The 20555-nt window shown below is 40.5% G+C and overlaps 1 protein-coding gene across 1 annotated transcript in view; it reads right to left on the bottom strand.

Annotated features, from left to right (window-relative positions):
• LOC104677536 (titin) overlaps positions 1-20555 on the bottom strand; it is a 273229-nt gene that overhangs the window by 9971 nt on the left and 242703 nt on the right. The window contains 27 exon segments of the mRNA XM_030916357.1: positions 13-606; positions 969-1274; positions 1374-1949; positions 2575-2874; positions 2981-3286; positions 3417-4001; positions 4103-4405; positions 5305-5607; positions 6264-6563; positions 6656-6943; positions 7060-7653; positions 7826-8107; positions 8193-8498; positions 10380-10685; positions 10812-11108; positions 11204-11494; positions 11592-11897; positions 11995-12297; positions 12399-14465; positions 14562-14861; positions 14978-15265; positions 15966-16259; positions 16624-18390; positions 18497-18802; positions 18909-19211; positions 19448-19747; positions 19860-20147. Of these exon segments, the coding sequence (XP_030772217.1) occupies positions 13-606; positions 969-1274; positions 1374-1949; positions 2575-2874; positions 2981-3286; positions 3417-4001; positions 4103-4405; positions 5305-5607; positions 6264-6563; positions 6656-6943; positions 7060-7653; positions 7826-8107; positions 8193-8498; positions 10380-10685; positions 10812-11108; positions 11204-11494; positions 11592-11897; positions 11995-12297; positions 12399-14465; positions 14562-14861; positions 14978-15265; positions 15966-16259; positions 16624-18390; positions 18497-18802; positions 18909-19211; positions 19448-19747; positions 19860-20147 (12459 nt within the window).

Genomic DNA, 20555 nt, shown 5'->3' with positions numbered 1-20555 from the left:
ATATATTTTTACCTTCCACTTCCAAGGAGGCAGTGCCAGACACAGATCCCCCTTGGTTGGTAGCTCTGACTTGGTAAACTGTGGCATCATCATCTGTGACACTTGCAATGATGAGCTGGTGGTAGCCACCCTTAAATTCTTGAATCCTGTATTTTAATCCATCTGCAATGATTTCTTTGCCTTGTCTGTACCATTTCACGATAGGTTTTGGATGACCAGTCACTTTGCAGACCAAAGTAGCATTGCTCTGATATCTGACATTTAGATTTCTCAGTTCCTCTTTAAAGTGTGGTGCCTGAATTGGGACATCAGATTTGGGAGTGATGGGTTCTGATATTTCACTCCATTCACTTTCCCCACCTAGGTTTTCACATTTCACACGGAACTCATATTCAAGACCTTCAATAAGGTTTTTCACTGAAAAGACAGTTTCTCGAATTTCTTCTGTTGTCACAGAAATCCATTTATTCTGCTTCTTCTCGCGCTTCTCAAGGTAGTAATTTCTAATCTTTGCACCTCCATCACTGACAGGTGGCTTCCAAGCCACAACACATGAATCTTTTGTGACAGCGGTGATAGTTGGTTTGCCAGGAGCACCTGGCTTTCCTATTAAGAAAAACAAAAGATTTGAGGCATGAGATGAACCAGGCAGCTTTATTAAAGCTTATTTATTTAAGAAAATAATGTTATGAGTCCAAAGTTTTATTAAAAAATAGCTATTCCAGAAAAATGAAATTAGTTACTTTATACTAAGACATTTCAAAAACCAAAGTTCTATTTTTAAAAAGGGGTTAGGATATATATTTCTCCTTTTAGATATGCAAACATTCAATTAAAATGAAAGAAAAGGCACTTGTACTTTATCTGAATCTTTGCTATTTCCTTTCAAAATTTCTTTCTGTTTAAAAGAATTTCATGCAAAGATGGAACTTTACCATAGGAAGATATGGAAATCAGGTTGTACTCACCAAATGGACTCTTAATAATCACAACTGAGGACACTTCTAGAGGGTCACTGATGCCAAAAGTATTCTGAGCTGAAACCCGGAAGTAATAGCCAGCATTTTCTGTGAGGTTCACAATTCTACAGGTTGTCACTGAGATGGCTGAAGACACCAATTGCCATTCAGCCCCCTCCTTGGCCTCACATTTTTCCACCACATAGTTGGTGATCCAGGAGCCTCCATCATCTGCAGGTGGTTTCCAGCTGATCACTGCAGAGTTCTTCAATAGAGCTTCGATCACAATTGGTCCTGTAGGTTTGTCTGGTTTATCTGTTGGGGGAAAATACAATTGTAGTGATTTTCATAGTGTGTTTTTGAGATTTTTTTTTTCTTTAAAAATAAAAAGCCCTGAAAATAAAAATAAAATACCTTGTATTTCCACATCAAGGATGGCATCAACTGTTCCGAAAACATTGCTGAGCTGGACTTTGTATTTCCCAGCATGCGTCTTACGTTGGACGTTCTTCATGACAAGATGAGTATAGTGCTCAGTGTTTTCAATAGTAATGTTTTCTGAGTTTTGCAAAAGTTTCTGACCATGGAACCAAGTCATGGCAGGTACTGGACGACCAATGTACATAACATGAAGCCGAAGTGTAGAACCCACAGCTCCATAATATTTCTCTTTCAGTGGGTAACCAGGATGGAACTGTGGTGTTGCTTGCAGGAGAAGCTTACTACTGGTTTCTACTTCTCCAACCTCATTGGTGGCTATGCAGGTATAAACACCTTCATCTTCCTGTTCCTCTGTCATTACTGTAAGAGTATGTGTGCGTCCATCTGAAGACATTTTGTATTTCCGGCTTTGTATGAGCTCTTTACCAAATCTGTACCATTTAATGTCAGGAAGAGGCCTTCCAACAATCTGGCATGAGAGTTGAGCAGCTTCACCCAATTTGGTGGTAACATCCTTCATTTCTTTGCGTATTCCTGGGGCCTCTCCAGCTGAACGATATGAAAGATAATATTAGGTGATTGTTACTACTCAATCTGTAATCCTTTGTCCTTGTACATCAGGAATGAATTTACCTTATTTACTAACACTTACCATGATTTACATATTAGCCTAATTTTTAAAAACTCTTTGAAGTAATTTTCTTAGGATCATATGGTAAACAGGGATTCAATGAGCGCATTGTCACATTTTCTGTAGAATGACTTTTTCCCTTTATGATTGGAAGGGGATTAATAATGTATAGGCTTTTAAGGGACTATAAATTCTCTCTATAATTCTGTAGTATTCTTGCCCTTACTTAGGTTCATTGAAGTGGCATACAGTTGTTGACCTTTCAAATCTTGTTGGGAAATGTTTTAAAAAAGAAACCATTGCATTAGAGGGAATTGCTCAAGGAAAGTGCTCAGTTCACTGCATCTAACATCTCCTGCTGAGGTTATGTGCTTGGAATGGTTTCCTGTAGAAATTATCATATTTCCTGTGTGTGCACTTGCTTTTCTTTCTAAACACTTGCTCTCCAGTAAAGCTTTCCAGGGTTCTACTTAGTATAGAGGGGGAATTAGCCTTAACTTGTTTAGTTTGTAAATCATAAGTAGAGAACTAAAGGCTACTTACATGTGAGTTTAGTCTTTATAGACATAGCAGTCCTTCGAGGTCTGCTCAGCCCAGTCTCATTCTCAGCAAAAACCCTGAATTCATATTCAGTAGCTTCCAGCAAACCCCCTATTGTGAATTGCTTGTCCTTAATCCGTTCCTTACTGCTCTTCTTCCAGGCACTGTCTCCAGACTGTCTATATTCAACCCAGTATCCAAGAATTTCTTTGCCACCATCACATTCAGGTTTCTCCCACTGTAGAGTGACACTATCTTTGGATACTGAAAGAATCTCAAGTTCTCCTGGTTGGCTTGGCTTATCTGAAATATTGTAAAATAATGAAAAGGGAATCAGCTTTACTGGTGAAATAAAAGGACAAAACATGGCTTGCTTCTTTAATTTAACCCCTTCTTCTGAATTCCTTACCAAATGGATCTTTGCAAACAACTGGTTCAGAAGCAGGGCTGGTCTCACTTAGGCCAACATCATTCTGTGCAATGATGCGGAACTGATACTCAGCATCGGGAACAAGCCCCGTGACAGTATACATTGTGGTAGTGATCTGAGTCTTATTGTGTCTGACCCACTTGTCAGTGGATGTCTCTTTGCGTTCAATGTAGTAGCCTGTGACTCGAGAACCACCATCATCTTTGGGCCGGGACCAGGACAAGCTAACAGAACTCTTGGTTACATCGAGTACTTCCGGAGGATTGCTTGGAGGTTCTGGAGGATCTATAAATATAAGTGGAAAGCACACATGTATTAGAGTACAGTCCCAAGTCTTATAAGCCGATGATTTTCATTTAAGAACAGAAAAGTGCTGAAATAATGTTTATAATTTTGTGGTTGAAAGGACACTTACTCAGTGGTGTTTTTGGTATGACTGGTTCCTCAGATTTCAAGGGTTTGCTTATGCCAAACTGGTTTTCTGCTGAAACACGGAAATGGTATTCTACATTCTCTTTAAGGCCTTTGACCACCAGAGATGTACCTCGGACTCTGGAATCAATGGTATACCAGGCGGCTTTAGGCACTTCTCGTCTCTCGAGGATGTAACCTAAGATGTCAGCACCACCATCATCAGCAGGAGGTCTCCAGCTGACCCTCACAGAGCGGGCTTGGATGTCATCATATTCCAGTGGCCCTTCTGGACTATTGGGACTTCCTATCACCCTGACCTTGATGTAGACAGCCTTCTTGCCACATTTATTTTCCAGAACCAGGTCGTAAGTGCCAGAATCACCCCTGTCTGCTTCTTTGATCACAAGCTCAGTATGTGTTTCAGATGTTGCAATCATGGCACGCTTACTAATATCCTGGCCTTCCTTGGTCCATTTACATATTGGGAATGGTTTTCCTTTGATTGGTATGGTAAGTCTGATGACTCCACCTTGCCTTACGAAGATACCTTCCTGGTATCTTTCATCAAGTTCATAATCAGGATATTCTGGAAAAAAGGGTAGGGTTTCAATTTAGCATTTGGCGTAGGGGGAGTAAGAAATAAGTCTATGGCAATTATTGCAGAAAGTAAATGATCATATGTCTCACCAAGCATTTCAGTGACTTTGACTGTTCCTGGTACCTCAGCAGGCTCACCAGGTCCACCAGCATTACAAGCTAGGATGCGGAACCTGTATTCTGCACCCTGAGGTAGGTGTGTTAGAGTATACTCTCGAATCTTGGTTGGAGTGGTGTTACACTTGGTCCATTCATGTTGATCTACTTTTTGCATTTCAATCAAGTAGCCTGTGACTTTAGATCCTCCTTCATCTTCTGGAACGCTCCAGGCCAGGGAGACTGATGTCCTTGTTGTATCAGTAACTCTTGGGTTTTGTGGCTTTCCTGGAGGAGCTGGGAATAAGAATAAGACAATATACTGGTTAAAGTTGCCACAAAGTTGAAAATTAGCTGTGCCACCTAACAAATTCAATGACTTGTTGAAACAGGGACTGTTAACATTAGCCTGTTTTTGTGTCTTGTGAAAATTTTATTCATGGCTGGGTATGGTGGCTCATGCCTGTAATCACAGCACTTTGGGAGGCCGAGGTAGGCAGGTACTTGAGGTCAGGAGTTCAAGACCAGCCTGGCCAACATGGTGAAACCCCGTCTCTACTAAAAATATAAAAATTAGCCATGTGTGGTGGCAGACATCTGTAATCCCAGCTACTCAGAAGGCTGAGGCAGAAGAATTGCTTGAACCTGGGAGGCAGAGGTTGCAGTAAGCCAAGATCATGCCACTGTACTCCAGCTTGGGTGACAGAGTGAGACTCCGTCTCAAAAAAAAAAAAAAAGAAAAAGAAAATTTTATTCATTTTATCAGTTAAAAATACTTAACGTTTTTTCACTTTCCTTTCTCTTAAATGTGCTTCCTTTTTAATCACTATTATTATCTTACATTTATCAGCAGTTTTTAAAGTGCTTCCAGAAATATTAACTTGTTTTAAAATGTTAAGTGTGATAGAAAGCATATATTATGAATCTTATCTTAAAGAGGTGGAAATTGACTCCAGAGAAGAATATTAAAAATTATTTGCCAGAAATTGCTAGCAGCTGGGGTAGGGGAGGGACTGATTACAAATTGACACAAGGGAACTTTACAGGGTAATAAAAATATTCTACATTTTGATTGTGGTGGTGATTACAAAACAGTACATTTTTCAAAAGTCATAGAATTATATACTTCAAAAAGGTGAATTTTCCCACATATAAATTATAACTCAATAAACTTGACTGATACAAAATGTACTTACCAATTGGATCCATGGCAACGATGGGTTTGGAAGGACGACTTGGTTTTCCAGACCCTCTTGCATTAATGGCTGTGACACGGTGTTCATATTCTAAGCCTTCAATAAGGCCAGTGGAGCGGTACCGTGTCATTGTCACAGGTACTTTATTTACACGGACCCATCGATCTGCTCTCACTTCTTTGCGCTCCACAATGTATCCAGTCACTTGGGAGCCACCGTCATCCTCTGGTGGGTACCAAGTAAGTGTCATACCATCACGGGAGACATCAAATATCTGTAATGTTTCTGGGGGTCCAGGAATACCTGTGACAAGACAGAGGTTAACAGGATATGGCAATATGGATAAATTGAAACAATGACTCATATATTTGTGTGTGCCTTAGGTTTTGGTTGGTATTTTAAAAGATATATAAGACACATGACTATTTTTCCAATAGTTTCACGTTTGTACTATTTGTAAATTTTAATTTAAATCATTTAATTAATTATTTTTATTAAAAAATTTTGACTTTTATTTTAGGCTCAGGGGTACATGTGCAGGTTTGTTACATGGGTATATTGGGTGATGCTGAGGTTTAATTTTGTACTTTCCTTGCTGTTCCTCATTTTCTTCAATTCTACATTTATTAAGTATGGACTGTGTATTTTTTTCTCACTATAACATTGCCAGTCCTCCTTCCTTTCCTCTCTTCCTCCTACCCTTCTCTCTTTTCTTCCTTCCATTCCTTTCTTCCTAACTCCCTCCTCTTTTCTTTCATAAGAGTGAAGATTTAAAAAAAAATCAAGCCTAAGTGTGTTGAAAACCTCTGAGAAAAGGAGGTTTAGAAACCTTAGAAAGACCACAGGGTTAATTTTGTGACCTATTTTTATTTACATTAGGGCATATTAAAAACAAATTCTTTTTTGTTAACATTCAGAATCAGAGGTGGAGAGAGTGGCGGAAGGGTCTGTGGACTTACGGATGCTGCTGCGACACTCTATGACCTCAGACTGCAAGTAAGAGCCAATCCCGAAGCGGTTTGTTGCAGCCACACGGAACACATACTCATTTCCTTCAGTGAGTCTGGTAAACTTAAACGTGGACCTAGTCACTGATTCAGAAACGGGCAGCCATCCTGGACGATGAGCATCACGTTGTTCTACCACATAACCACTCAATGGAGCACCACCATCCAATTCAGGTGGTTCCCAGGAAATGGTAATTGATGTAGCATCAATTTCATCAATCCTAATAGGTCCTGTTGGTGGACCAGGCTTGTCTATGAAAGAGAAGAAATATAAGAAATTAATTTTTACTTCAAATCAAAATTGGGTGACTGAACTTGCTTGTGTCTTTGTCACACATCCTTACCAAGAATGATAACTTTAATGGTTTCTGAAGTAGTTCCAGTAACATTCTTCAGTTCAAGTGTGTATTCTCCAGTATCTCTGATAGTGGTTTCACGGATGGTTAATTTAGCTACTTTAGTGTGAGTTTCAACTGTGACACGCTCTGATTCTCTCAGTTTAGAACCAGCAAAGAACCAGGAAGCAGCAGGAGGTGGACGGCCAGCAATAGGTATCACCAGCTCTATTGGTCTGCCAGCTGGGACATGGATAGTCTTCTGAGGCATTGTAGAAAGATCGATTGTTGGCAACACTGTGGGAAAGAAATCAGGTATTTATTCTGAAGCATTATTTTTATGGTAAATTGTTACGAATTCTGAATTTTCATTTTACTTTACTATTATTATTATTTTGCTATTTGGTACATACCTCTGAGGTCTTGTACAGTCACGGCTGTGACAATCTCTCTTGCTTCTGACACACCTTTCTCATTTTGTGCCCTCACTCTAAATAAGTATTGTTCACCTTCATTTAAGGAAGTAACAGTGTGCTCTAGGACTGTGGGTTTTAAGGTGACAACCTTCATCCATCTCTCTGTGCCAGCTTTGCAGGCCTCGAGAACATATCCAGTGAGTCGGCTACCACCATCATAGAGTGGTTTTTCCCAGGCAAGGGTAACAGTGGATTTGGTGACATCGACCACTTCTAGCTTTGTAGGCACCAAAGGCACTTCTGAGACCAGTACTGCATCAGATGTTTCACAGGGTTCACCAATGCCATAAATATTTTCTGGCAGCACTCTGAAATAGTACATGGTTCCTTCTACAAGTCCAGAAATTCTGTAAAGTGTCTTGCTGCATTTGGTAGTTACTGTTTTGAATGCTCTCATGGCAGCTTCACGTTTCTCAATGATGTAATTGTTGACTGGAGCTCCACCATCAATCGTGGGAATTTCCCAAGTTATAGTCACAGAATCTCTTGATACTTCCTTAACTTTCACTGAAGGACAAGGACCGGGAGTATCTGAAAAACAGAATGAAAAATTAATATTTCCTATTTGCCTGATAGCTTTTTTTTTTCTTGGGGAAATATAATCAACATAGTTCCTCTCTAGAGAGGTGATCAATCATAGGTCAAGCTGTGTTGTTTTAGAGGATCTACTCATTGTATAGCCAATTTTAAGTAAAATGCTTACCATAGACTTTAACAAGGACTGTTGCTGATTTCTTGCCAGATTGGTTTTCAGCTTCAATTGTGTATTTTCCAGCATCATACCGATTAACTTTGTCCACTATTAGCAATGAGTAGCTCTCAGTGGTGTCAATAATTGCCCGACTTGCAAGGTCAATGCCCTGCTTGCTCCACGTGATGACGGGAGGTGGTCTTCCAGATACAGACACCATCAAGCGCAAGGAGGCCCCAGCCCTGATGGTCACAGTCTTCTTTAGATCATCTGCAAGCTCGAGATCTGGTATTTCTGGAAATTTAATGACAAAATTTAATTAATTCATGGACAGGTGTGAGAAGAAAATAATTCACCTAAAAGCTTCTATGATTTATACCTATTCTTTCCACGGGCTCAATTTCAGCAATCGATTCACTGTATTCGCTCATACCCTTCACGTTCACGGCAGCAACTCTGAAGGAATATTTCTGACCCATTTTAAGGTCTGGCACAGTGAATTCAGTATTTCTTATTGTGGCTTTGGTATGCACTCGGTACCACTGATCAGTGTCCTTCTCTTGCATTTCCAGAACATATCCTGTGATGTCAGCACCACCATCATACATGGGTTTGGTCCATGCCAAACTAATGCTGTGTTTGGTGGTATCCACAACTCTTGGAGCAGAAGGTGGTCCAGGGGTATCTATGGAATTTAAAAAGTGAGATGCAGATATTAGGCAAATAAGGAAATGTTGAGATTTGTATTTTTTGTTTTCAAGACTCACAAAGGCATTATTGCTCTTTGTCCACTCTCGCCAAGATAATCTTTATTAACTAGGCTCCTGATATTGTAGGACAGCACTGCATACCACATTGTAATTTAATATTATTATCTTCATAATTAAATTGCTTTAGGAAAATGAATATTTCTTACCCACTGCTTTGGCTAGCTTCACTGTGTATTCTCCATTAACTAAGCTCATTACTTAAAGTACCCATTCTTAGGGACTTTTCTTTAGTTGCTTATCTTTCACTGGGTTAGTATCACTTGCCACCAATACATTTTTAATGAATACAGGAATTGGTTTCCTCAATATAGGGAAAAGAAAGGGAGATCAGATTGTTACTGTGTCTGTGTAGAAAGGGAAGACATAAGAAACCCCATTTTGACCTGTATCCTGAACAATTGCTTTGCCCTGAGATGCTGTTAATCTGTAACTTTGCCCCAACCTTGAGCTCACAGAAACAAGGGTTGTATGGAATCAAGGTTAAAGGGATCTAGGGCTGTGCAGGATGTGCCTTGTTAACAAAATGTTTACAGGCAGTATGCTTGGTAAAAGTCATTGCCATTCTCCAGTCTCGATAAACCAGGGGCACAATGCATTGTGGAAAGCGGCAGGGACCTCTGCCCTGGAAAGCCAGGTATTGTCCAAGGTTTCTCCCCATGTGATAGTCTGAAATATGGCCGCGTGGGATGGGAAAGATTTGACCATCCCCCAGCCCAACACCCATGAAGGGTCTGTGCTGAGGAGGATTAGTAAAAGAGGAAGGCCTCTTGGAGTTGAGATAGAGGAAACCACTGTCTCCTGCTTGCCCCTGGGAACTGAATGTCTCGGTATAAAACCCGGTTGTACATTTGTTCACTTCTGAGATAGGAGAAAAACCACCCTATAGCGGGAGGCGAGACATGTTGGCAGCAGTGCTGCTTTGTTATTCTTTACTCCACTGAGATGTTTGGGCGGAGAAAAACAAATCTGGCCTACGTGCATATCCAGGCATAGTACCTCCCCTTGAACTTAATTATGACATAGATTCTTTTGCTCACGATTTTTTGCTGACCTCCTTGTTACCACCCTGCTCTCCTACCGCATTCCTCTTGCTTAGATAGTGAAAAATAATAATCAATAAAAACTGAGGGAACTCAGAGACCGGTGCCGGTGCAGGTCCTCCGTATGCTGAGTGCCGGTCACCTGGGCCCACTTTTCTTTCTCTATAATTTGTCTCTGTGTCTTATTTCTTTTCTCAGTCTCTTGTCCTGCCTGATGAGAAATACCCACAGGTGTGGAGGGGCTGGCCACCTTCATCTCATCTTCCCCAATTCAGTCCCAGTGACTATTCCTTTATAGTTCTTGGACTCAGACTCTGTAAAAGGATTTGCCACTTACTTTTGAAGCTCTTGTGACAATTATTTTGTCAGTAACTTATGAAACCACTAGAAACTGTATGTTCCTGCTAAACCTCTTCTTAAAAGGAGTTTTGCCATTTTTCTTTTCAGTTGTTACAGTACAATGCATTTTTCTCTAAGGAAAATTTATAAAATAGATTCTTTTCATATTGATAGTAGAATATTTTTCCATTAATTGGAAAATGCTGTAACAATTTTTAGCAATTCTAATTGCTAACTTAACAGATGTAGTAGTTAAAATGTTCTCTGACTTAAGCTATATTTATGATCATGTAAATAAGCATATGCTTTTCTAGACCATTCATAAATTCTACAAATTCTTAGAATTTGTATGTTGGAAAATTATCTGTCATATAGCTTTGAGGAGCATTGTATTTATGTATGATTCTTGGAGCTCACATGATGGTTCTCTGCATGAGATGAAGTTGGAAGCTTCGCTGGGCTCACTGTTACCAGCTGCATTCACTGCAGTCACTCGGAACTGGTAATCACAACCCTCCATCAGGCTCATCACCTTCAGCCTGGTATCATACACGACATAGTCTTTGTTGACACGTGTCCAGCGCAGGCTCTTCTTCTCACGTTTGTCTACTAGGTAGTTGCTGATTTCATTGCCACCATCAGATTCAGGTTTTGTCCACTGAATGATGATATGCTCTTTGCCAGTCCCAACTTCTTCAGGTATGCCGGGTGGTGATGGAATAGCTGTTTATGAAAACAAGGATGATCAGAATTGCACAAAATTACTATTGATAAGACTGCCCTTCTCCCTCCTCCCCCTGATTCTATTACATTTCAACTGTCAAATTGTTTAACAGTGTTAATACTCACTGAATGAGTTTCTGGCTACAATTGGCTCTGATTCAACAGGCACACCGGGGCCATATTTGTTTACTGCCCTCACTCGGAATATGTACTCATTGTTCTTGATGAGCCTGGTAACGACATAGGATAGGGTTGGGCATTCGCCTTCAACAATCACCCAGTTGAGCCTGCTAGTCTCGCGTCTTTCCACGATGTAGTGAGTGATTTCTGCTCCTCCGTCTTCCTGAGGAAGGCTCCAGGCTAAAGTGCACTTCTCCTCTGTTACTCTGCTGACGGTGAGCTTTCCACATGGGCCAGGGGAATCTGAAACAGGTGTAATGACAAGCCATGATGAAGATCATTCTTTCTGCCCACACTAGAAAATGCTATATAAATGTGAGAAGATTTGACATGCTTACCAAGCACTTTGACCATGACAGACACGGCCTTGGTCCCGCTGGCGTTTTTCACTGTTAAAGTGTATTTTCCAGTGTCACTCCTGTCACAGAACTTGATCACAGCAGTTGCTCGTTTGCCAGTATACTGCAAAGAGACTTTTTCACAGAGATCTAGCTCCTTGTCTCCTTTGGTCCAGATAATTTTGGGTTCAGGTTTGCCACCAACTGCAGCATCCAGAACAAGATCAGAACCTGCTCTGATGGTAACCAGATCACCCTGTAATCGGGCATCCAGTTCAGCTTTGGGTGGAGCTGTCAGTAGGCAAAACAGATATGAATGAATATCTGAGAGTTTATTTTCACATAAATTGTGATAATTTTAAAAAGGAGAATGTTGACTATTTCCTACCATATTCATCTCGGCAAGTGACAGGGCCTGTAGATTCAGACCCTTTGCTAATTACACCTGCTGCATTCTTGGCTAACACACGGAACTCATAAGTGTCTCCTTCACTGAGAGCAGTCACGGTGAAGAAATTGTCAGATACAATGGTATAGTTGCACTTCAGCCAGCGACCGTCTCCTACCTCACTGACTGGCTTACGCTCTATGATGTAGCCCACAACCTTGCTGCCTCCATCATACACTGGGGCAGACCAAATCAGTGATACTGTTGATCTTGTGACATCTGTCACCTCTGGTCTGCCTGGTGCATCTAGAAGGGATGCAAAAATAAGGTTAAAATATACCACTCTGAGTTCTACTAGAATCAGTAATAATAAACAAATATGCCCTTAAATTGTGATACATACCAACTGGGTTTTGAGCCATTATAGGTCTTGAAGCTTCGCTGGCCTTGCTAACACCTGCAGCATTGAGTGCATAAGTTCTGAACTGATATTCCAGTCCTTCTACTAAACCAGTTACTTTGTAGTTGCACTCTAAGCATGGCACTTTGTTTTCTTTCACCCAAAGAATTGTGTTACGTTCTTTCTTCTCAACCCAGTAGCCAATGATTTTACTGCCACCGTCGTGGTAGGGTTCTTCCCAACGAATAGACATGGCATTGGCAGACACATAGTAGACCTCAGGTCTGGTAGGAGCACTTGGTGGGACTAAATATAAACAAAGGTATTAAGTATGAATACAATTTTATAAAACTCAGGGGAAACATTTAATAACAAGAGACTTTGAAATAGGACTTTATTTTTCTTACCAAATGGATGTTCAGCAACTATTGGTGCTGATTCTAGAGGTTTGCTGACACCAAATCTGTTCTCTGAACTGACACGGAAAGAATATTCCATGTATTTTGTGAGATGAGTGACTTTAATTTGAGTGCGCTTGACACTGGAATTGACAAGATGCCAAGCTGTTGTACCCGATTCACGCTTTTCAACTATGTAATTAGTAATTTCAGTGCCTCCATCATCTTTAGGTTCTCCCCATGACAGGACACACGATTCAGCCGAAACAGATGAGACCTCAATGGGGCCGGTTACTGGACCTGGCCTTCCAATGACCACAACTGTGACGGTAAATGTTTTAACACCAGCTGTATTTTCCAGGGTCAAGAAGTATCTTCCAGAGTCACCTCTCATGCTCTCCTTTACAGTCAGGGTGGTCCTGTCTTTTGTTGTTGTAATGCTCACTCGATCCGTCTCTTTAAGTCTCATTTCTTCCAGTTTCCATGTTACTTTGGGGGCGGGACGACCACTGATTGGTACGTCAATGGTAAATGGGCTTCCTGCTTTGCAAGTTATAAGCTGATTGGTAATTCCAGTGAGGTCAGCAGTGGGCTCGATTTGAGGCTCCTTAATGATGACAGAAGAGAAGGCTTCCCTGGGTTCACTGTAGCCAGCATCATTCTTAGCCTTCACACGGAATTCATATTCAGTGTTCTCAACAAGACGCTCTACTGTGAAAGTCAGCTGTTTGGTGTGACCAGCTTCAACCCAGAAGTCAGATCCCTTTTGTCTCATTTCAAGCAGGTAGCCAGTGATCCGGCTGCCTCCATCATGCTCAGGTTTAAGCCAAGCTAAGACTGCAGAGGATTTGCTAGTATCAACAACATCAAGTCTTCTAGGTGGAGCAGGCTGTTCTGTGGCTACAATTGGTTCTGGCATTTCATAGGGCTCACCAACACCATACTCATTTACTGCAGAAACACGGAAATAGTATGGAACACCTTCTGCCAGATCACCGACCTTGAGGATCTGACGAGTGCATTTTTCACTGATAACCTGCCAACTACGGCGACTTGCCTCTCGTTTCTCAACCACATAGTGATGGATTCGGGCACCACCATCAAGAAGAGGGGCATCCCACATCAATGTAGCCGATCCCCGGGTCACATCTTTGAAGGTAATTGGGCCAGGTGGGCCTGGAGTGTCTAGCACTTTTACGGTGAATGTGATTGACTTACTACCACTGTTGTTTTCCACAGTAAGGGTATATTTCCCTGCATCATTTCTGTTGCAGTTTTCCACAGTGAGGGTGCTGAAGGAGTCTGTTGTATGGATATCAGCCCGAAGGCTAAGGTTAGAGTCTGGTTTGCTCCACACAGCTGTAGGAGTAGGTCTACCTTGGTAGGCAATGAAGAGGCGAATACTGGCCCCAGCTCTAACAACATGAGTCTGTTTGAAGTTTGCATCTATGTCTAACTCAGGAGCTGTTAACCGGTCAACTGCTTTAATTGTGCCGGTCACTTCACAGCTGTCTCCTTTTCCAGCACCATTGATAGCACTAACTCGGAATTTGTATTCTTCACCTGCTTGTAGATCAGTGACTGTATATCTTGTTTTCACACATGCCTCTGTATTCACCTTGTGCCAGTCTCCTAAGTCGGCCTTGCACATTTCAATAATGTACCCAATTATTTCCATGCCACCATCAAACACTGGTTTGGACCATTCTAAGCTCACAGTTGTCTTTGATGTGTCTGTTACTTTGACCACTGCAGGAGGACCTGGTGGGTTGACGGGCTCTCTACATTTAATGAGTCTTGAGATGCCACTTGCAGGTCCGACTCCTGCAGCATTTTCAGCCATGACATGGAATTCATACTCATTGCCTTCTGTCAGACCGGTGACTTTGAATCTTGTTTCAGAGATTGGTCGTTTACTGATCACTTTTACCCATCTTGTGCTTTTCTTTTCTCTTCTTTCAAGGATATACTGTTGAATTTCACTGCCACCATCTGATTCTGGCCTTGCCCATGTCAGGGTAATGCTGTTGCCTGTTACATTGCTAGGTTCTGGAGTGCCAGGGGCATCAGGAACAGCTGTAAAACAAAAACAAAACCCCAAATCAATTAGATACATTTGCTTGGAAGGTTAATCTTTTGACATAGTACCACTTAGCAAAAATGCAAACTTACTGTATTGTATTTGAGCAACCACTGGATCAGAATCAAGTGGCCTGCCAACACCAAACTTGTTAACTGCAGAAACACGGAATTGGTATTCATTGCCGTTTATTAGTTTAATGGCAGTGTAACTTTGGGCTTCACATTTATCCTCAATTAGTGCCCAAGCAAGTCTGCTGGTTTCCCGTTTTTCAATGATGTAGTGGGTTATGGGAGCACAACCGTCATTGAGTGGAGCATCCCACCACAGAGTCATCTTCTCCCCAGTAATATTGGTGAATCTTATTGGCCCAACTACTTTTCCTGGTGTATCTGTAAGAAAAAGTTTCTAGAGTTAGTTTCTTTTTCCTTGTCCATTAAAACACAACTAGGCATGTCTCTAATCCAAGTTCATAAATTGTAACATTAAGAAGCTATTTTAAAAGTACCTTGTACTTTCACTTTAATTTCTGCTTTTGCAGAACCAGATGCATTTTTGGCTTCCACTGTGTATATACCACGATGGTCCCGAGTAGCATCTCTAACAAATAGGCTGGTGGATCCAAGGACATCAGTTATTTCCATATTCATCCTCTTTTCGATTTCCACTCCATCTTTGAACCAAGTTACTCGAGGCACTGGTCTTCCTTGTACCAAAGCTTTAATTCTAAGGCTTTCTCCAGACTTAATAATGAGACCATCAAAGTACTCAGGGCCAAACTCTACTATTGGTGGAACTATAAAAGAAAAGAAAGAGAAATACTATGTATTAGTTTGGCTTAATAAAAACAAAATAAATATATATTTTTCAGTAGTGCCATATCACAAGGCCTGGAAGAGTAATGACTTGTACTGTGCTACCAAAGGCTATTTTGAAAGTAGGATTGATAATTGAGAATTTGGACTATGGGGTTAGATATTTGCCTATTATTATTCCCTTTGCAATGCCTGTCATGTTTTTAATTTTGCATTGCTGTTTGTAAAAAGAAAAGTGAAACATTTGCAGATCATTTACTTCCTAATACTGCTGCACAAACAAGTTCTTTTAAGAGGCCATTAGCTGCATTCAAACAAGGGGATGATTGTATTGTTGGATGTATGTTGTATTTTAATAACTTCAGTAAAGATGGACAGTTATCCTTGAGAACCTTTTTTCTTTATTTACTGTAAGTGGTGAAAATTACAAAGCTAAAAACTCATTCCAACTTGCTGCATGCTCTTTATGTGGGAATGGAGTGAAATAATAGACATGGTAAAAATAATTGATGCCAATTACTTTTTTCTTCTTTTCATCTGAAAGGTAGAAAGACATAATTCATTCACTTAGCAACCTTGGGTAATTTGTTTCTGTTCCCATTTTACAGGCCAGAGGCCAAATGTGTTTTTTAAAAATGTAAATGCGCTTAGTCTCATTCGAAATAAGTTGTAAATGCTTACCATTTTCATCTCTTGTCATAATAATGCCAGAAGACTGTGAGGGCGGGCTTATAGTTCCAACAGCATTTCTTGCAATTATTCTGAACTCATAGCGATCCCCAGGACTGAGTCCTGTAACTGTGTACTGACATTCACTGACGTCAGTAAAGTTGCATCTCACCCAGCGTTCATTTCCTTGCCGTTTCTCAATGCTATAGGCCACAATCTTACTGCCTCCATCACGCAATGGTGGGTTCCATTTAAGTGTGATGGTTTCCCGGGTGACATCAATGTAGTCAGGAGTGCCAGGTGGGTCTAAAATATTATAAGGAAGGTAAATGCATCATTACATTTGTAACCAGGTCTTAATCATCCATGGAAGAAAAATATAATTATTCAATAATTTTAATAAATAAAATTTTTATAATAAATAATTTATTCAATCTCCCAAACTCATTTTGGTCATTAATTTCAACTTTCCATTTCACAGTCTTTAAAATAACTTCAAATTAGTTTATTAGACTGATTTAAAATCATTCCTCTTGCTTTACATCACCAGTTCTCTAGTGACAAGAAGATATGTAAGAAGGTGATACAGAGAAGAAAAGCATTATTTGATATATTTGTTTCTAATATGTTCAATTGCTAAACTAAATGTATTTGAATAATAATCACTTACCTACTGGAGAAACAGCTAAGGTAAATTTGCTTGGGTCACTAGGTGAGCTTAGGCCAGCAGAATTTTCAGCATATACACGGAATTGGTAATCCAGACCTTCCACCAGTCCAGTAGCTCTATATTCTCTTCCAGAGATTGGTGATGTATTAACTTTTTGCCAGAGGATGCTATTTCTTTCTTTCTTTTCAATGTGGAATCCAGTAACTTCTGAACCACCATCATAAACTGGAGCATCCCAAGTTAGTGACATGCCATCAGAAGTCACATTGTATATAACTGGCTTTCCTGGGGGACCAGGAATCCTGAACTGGTGTTTTGCCACAATAATGTTTGAGACAAGTGGTTGGCTGACTCCGTATCTGTTTTCTGCCCTCACTCTAAACTGGTACTCAGCGTCTTTGACTAGATTAGGAACTTTGAAAGTCGTCCTGGCAACACTTGAACACACCATCTTCCAATTCGTTTGTGAAGTTTCCCGCTTCTCGATGCTGTAACAAGTAATTTCTCCTCCTCCATCATCTTCAGGTACATCCCATGACAGGATGACACTATCAGCCTTGATTTCATCAAATCGAATGGGTCCTTTGGGCTTTGATGGTGGGCCAAGGGTGATGACTGTAATGGGGACTGCATTTCTACACACTGCATTATCAAGAATAACAGTGTATTTTCCTCCATGCTCCTTCTTGGCATTCTTAATACTCAAAGTAATTTTGTTTTCAGTTTTACTGAAACGAACAAATTCACTTTCTTTCAGTGGCAAGCCATCTTTCAGCCAACTGATGGATGGTTTGGGCTTTCCTTTATAAGGTAATTCAAGGTGCACATTGTGCCCAATTCTCACAGTGACTTGTGCCCCAGGGATATCTGACAGGTCAACTTCAGGCGTAATAATAAGTTCTTTCACTGTAATTGGCCCAATAGTGACAGGATCACTCAGTCCTTTCTCATTTTTGGCAAACACTCTGAACTCCAGGACTGACTGCTCCTTAAGTTGGCTAACCTCAATTTCACATGTCTTACTTATGCCAGCGTGGGACCATGTCTGTTCACTTTTACCTTTCCTTTCTACAACATATTCTGTGATGACGCTACCACCATCAAAGTCAGGTTTGGTCCAGCTGAGGATGACAGATGTCTTTGTTGAGTCTTTCATTGAGAGATCACGTATAGGAGCTGGTACTTCAGCAGCCTTCACTGGCTCCGTAGTTTCACAGGGTTCCCCAATTCCAATTTCATTTTCTGCAAGAACTCTGAAGAAGAATGGAGTCTTCTCTGACAACTCTGTTAGCTTGAAGGATGTGCTAGAACATTTGTGTGACACGACAGACCATGTTCTCTTGGTGGCATCTCTCTTTTCAATTACGTAATTAATTATTGGAGATCCTCCATCGATGAGAGGAGGATCCCAGAGCAAAGTGACTGTGCCTCGAGAAACATGTTTAACCTGTAGTTTCTGGCAGGCAGCTGGTGTGTCAAGCACTTTAACACTCACAGTTGAAGACTTAGGTTCACCAACTCCGTTTTCTATTGTGAGAATATATTTTCCTGTGTCATTGCGAGTAACTTGAGGAATGGTGAGTAATGAAGATGAGTCAGTGTTTTCAATGCTGTATCTGGCATCACTGCCAAGATTCTTCTCATCTTTTCTCCATGTGACAGTAGGTGGAGGTCTACCTTTAAAGGGAATCAACACTTGTACATCTTCACCAGCTTTGGCAATAACAGAAGTTCTGAGGGCCACATCCAGGTCAATCTCTGGTGCCTCTGTAGGCATAAAATGGATATATACAGTGAATTTTAAAAGTAAAAAACAAGTGATTTCCTGGAAGTATGCTTATAAAAAAACATAATCACACCAGTAGGTACATACCAAGTATATCTTTAGCTTGTACAGGTTCAGTCATTTCTATAGGTTCTCCTTGTCCAGCACAGTTTACAGCAGATACCCGGAAGTAGTAATTGACTCCAGGTTTCAGATTGGATACCACATATTCTGTAGTTCTGACCTCTCCTTTGGTAGAGACAATAGTCCATTCCTCTTCCTCTCCTTGTCTCATCTCAACAACATACCCAGTAACAGCACTGCCCCCATCATAGACAGGCTTACTCCAGCCAAGGGTGATGGATGACTTGGTTGAATCTGCAATTCTTATCTTAGCAGGTGGGCCTGGAGGATCTGGAATGGCCATTCACAATGAAATAATTACACAATCATGTATAATTTAGTCACACAGGCGAATTTAGAAGACACAGGTGAAGATGCTGCAGGTATGAGCACTTACCAATAGGATCAGCAGCTTTGTAGAATTCAGATGGTTCAGAAAAGGGACCCTGTCCAGCAGCGTTTACAGCAGAAACTCTGTATTGATAGTCACTGTTTTCTGTGAGTCCTGTTACTTTTTGTCTGGTGTCACGGATTGTCTCTTTTAGTACTTTAAACCATCCTAGACTCTTCTTATCTCGTTTTTCAAGGAAATAGCCACTTATATCACTACCACCATCTGCAATTGGCCTGCTCCATACAACAGTCATTGAATTCTTGGTAATCTTTGTCACTTCTGGTATGCCTGGTGGCCCAGGTGTAACTGTTTAGAAAGGAAAGGAAAACAAGGTACAAGAATCAACATTACTGATAAATTGTACCTTTGATGTTCACATTCTTTCCAAGAATATTAATTTTATTTTTTATATTTTTCACCTTGTGAAAAGGATGGTAATGAGACAGGTGTTATACAAAAGAAAATTAAAGCATATGCAGAGGTTAGCATAGTTTATTTTTAAATTTTTCATGTTTCAGTTTTCTACTGAAATCATGTCTCACCAAATGCATTCTTGGCTACAACGGAATCAGATTCCAGTGGCTCGCCAATTCCATATTTGTTGACGGCTCGGACCCGGAAGATATATTCATTTCCTTTGATAATTTTGGTGGTTGTAATGATGCACTCTTCCAAATGTTCAGACACCATAGACCACACAACGCGGCTTGTCTCACGCTTTTCCACAATGTAGTGAGTGATTTTTGCACCACCATCATCAGCTGGAGGCCGCCAGAGAATGGTGATCTTTTCAGCAGTTACAGTCTTAAATTCAATTGGTCCACCAGGTGGGCCTGGTTTGTCTATCAATAAAAGGAGAAAACACGATGTTAGTACTTCTTTAAAGCCTACTTACTCAAAATTACTAAGCTTTAAGCAAATGTAATATGACAGTGGTCTGTATTCAGCGCCTACCAAGGATCTGTACTCTGATGGTGGCTGAGGCTGAGCCCATGGCATTCCTTAGTTTTAATTCATAGCATCCACTATTAAGGCGATCGGCATCTTTGATGAGTATAGATGCGAGGTCCGTGGTATTTTCGACACAAACCAGTGCATTGGTTTGTAATTCTTTATCATCTTTATACCACTCAATTGTAGGCGCAGGTTTCCCAGAAATGCCAGCTCTGAGCCTCACAGATGTACCTGCTCTGTATTTGACAACTTCTGTATATTCTAGAGGCAAATCAATTACAGGACCACCTGCAAGAAAAACAGATGAGAAATATTTAAAATATTATAAGGATGGAAAAAAATAGTTGCACCAACCTTAAAGTAAGGTCATTGGCTGTTATTAAATTATACACACACCCCATCATTATAATTCTATGCAATTATTATTTAAAAGTTAAAAATTTAGAGGCCACTCTTCTATCTCAGATGGGGTAGAAAGACTGTGAGTTGTGCAGTGACTTAAGCACCTTTTACATGTGTTTTAAAGTCCATTAGTTGCTTTATTCTAGTGATGAAATGGGATATGGTAGTGAGAACATCATGGAAGAAGCTGTTAAACATTTTCTTTCACTTTAGCTTTTTTTTCCTTTTCTTCTAAGCACCTCCTATTCTTTTTCTTTTACCTTCCCAGTTCACTGATATCCAAGTGTGGATGGT

This window comes from Rhinopithecus roxellana, chromosome 14, assembly GCF_007565055.1.
Source record: "Rhinopithecus roxellana isolate Shanxi Qingling chromosome 14, ASM756505v1, whole genome shotgun sequence".
Taxonomy (NCBI): domain Eukaryota; kingdom Metazoa; phylum Chordata; class Mammalia; order Primates; family Cercopithecidae; genus Rhinopithecus; species Rhinopithecus roxellana.
This window is presented reverse-complemented; position numbering and strand designations above follow the sequence as displayed.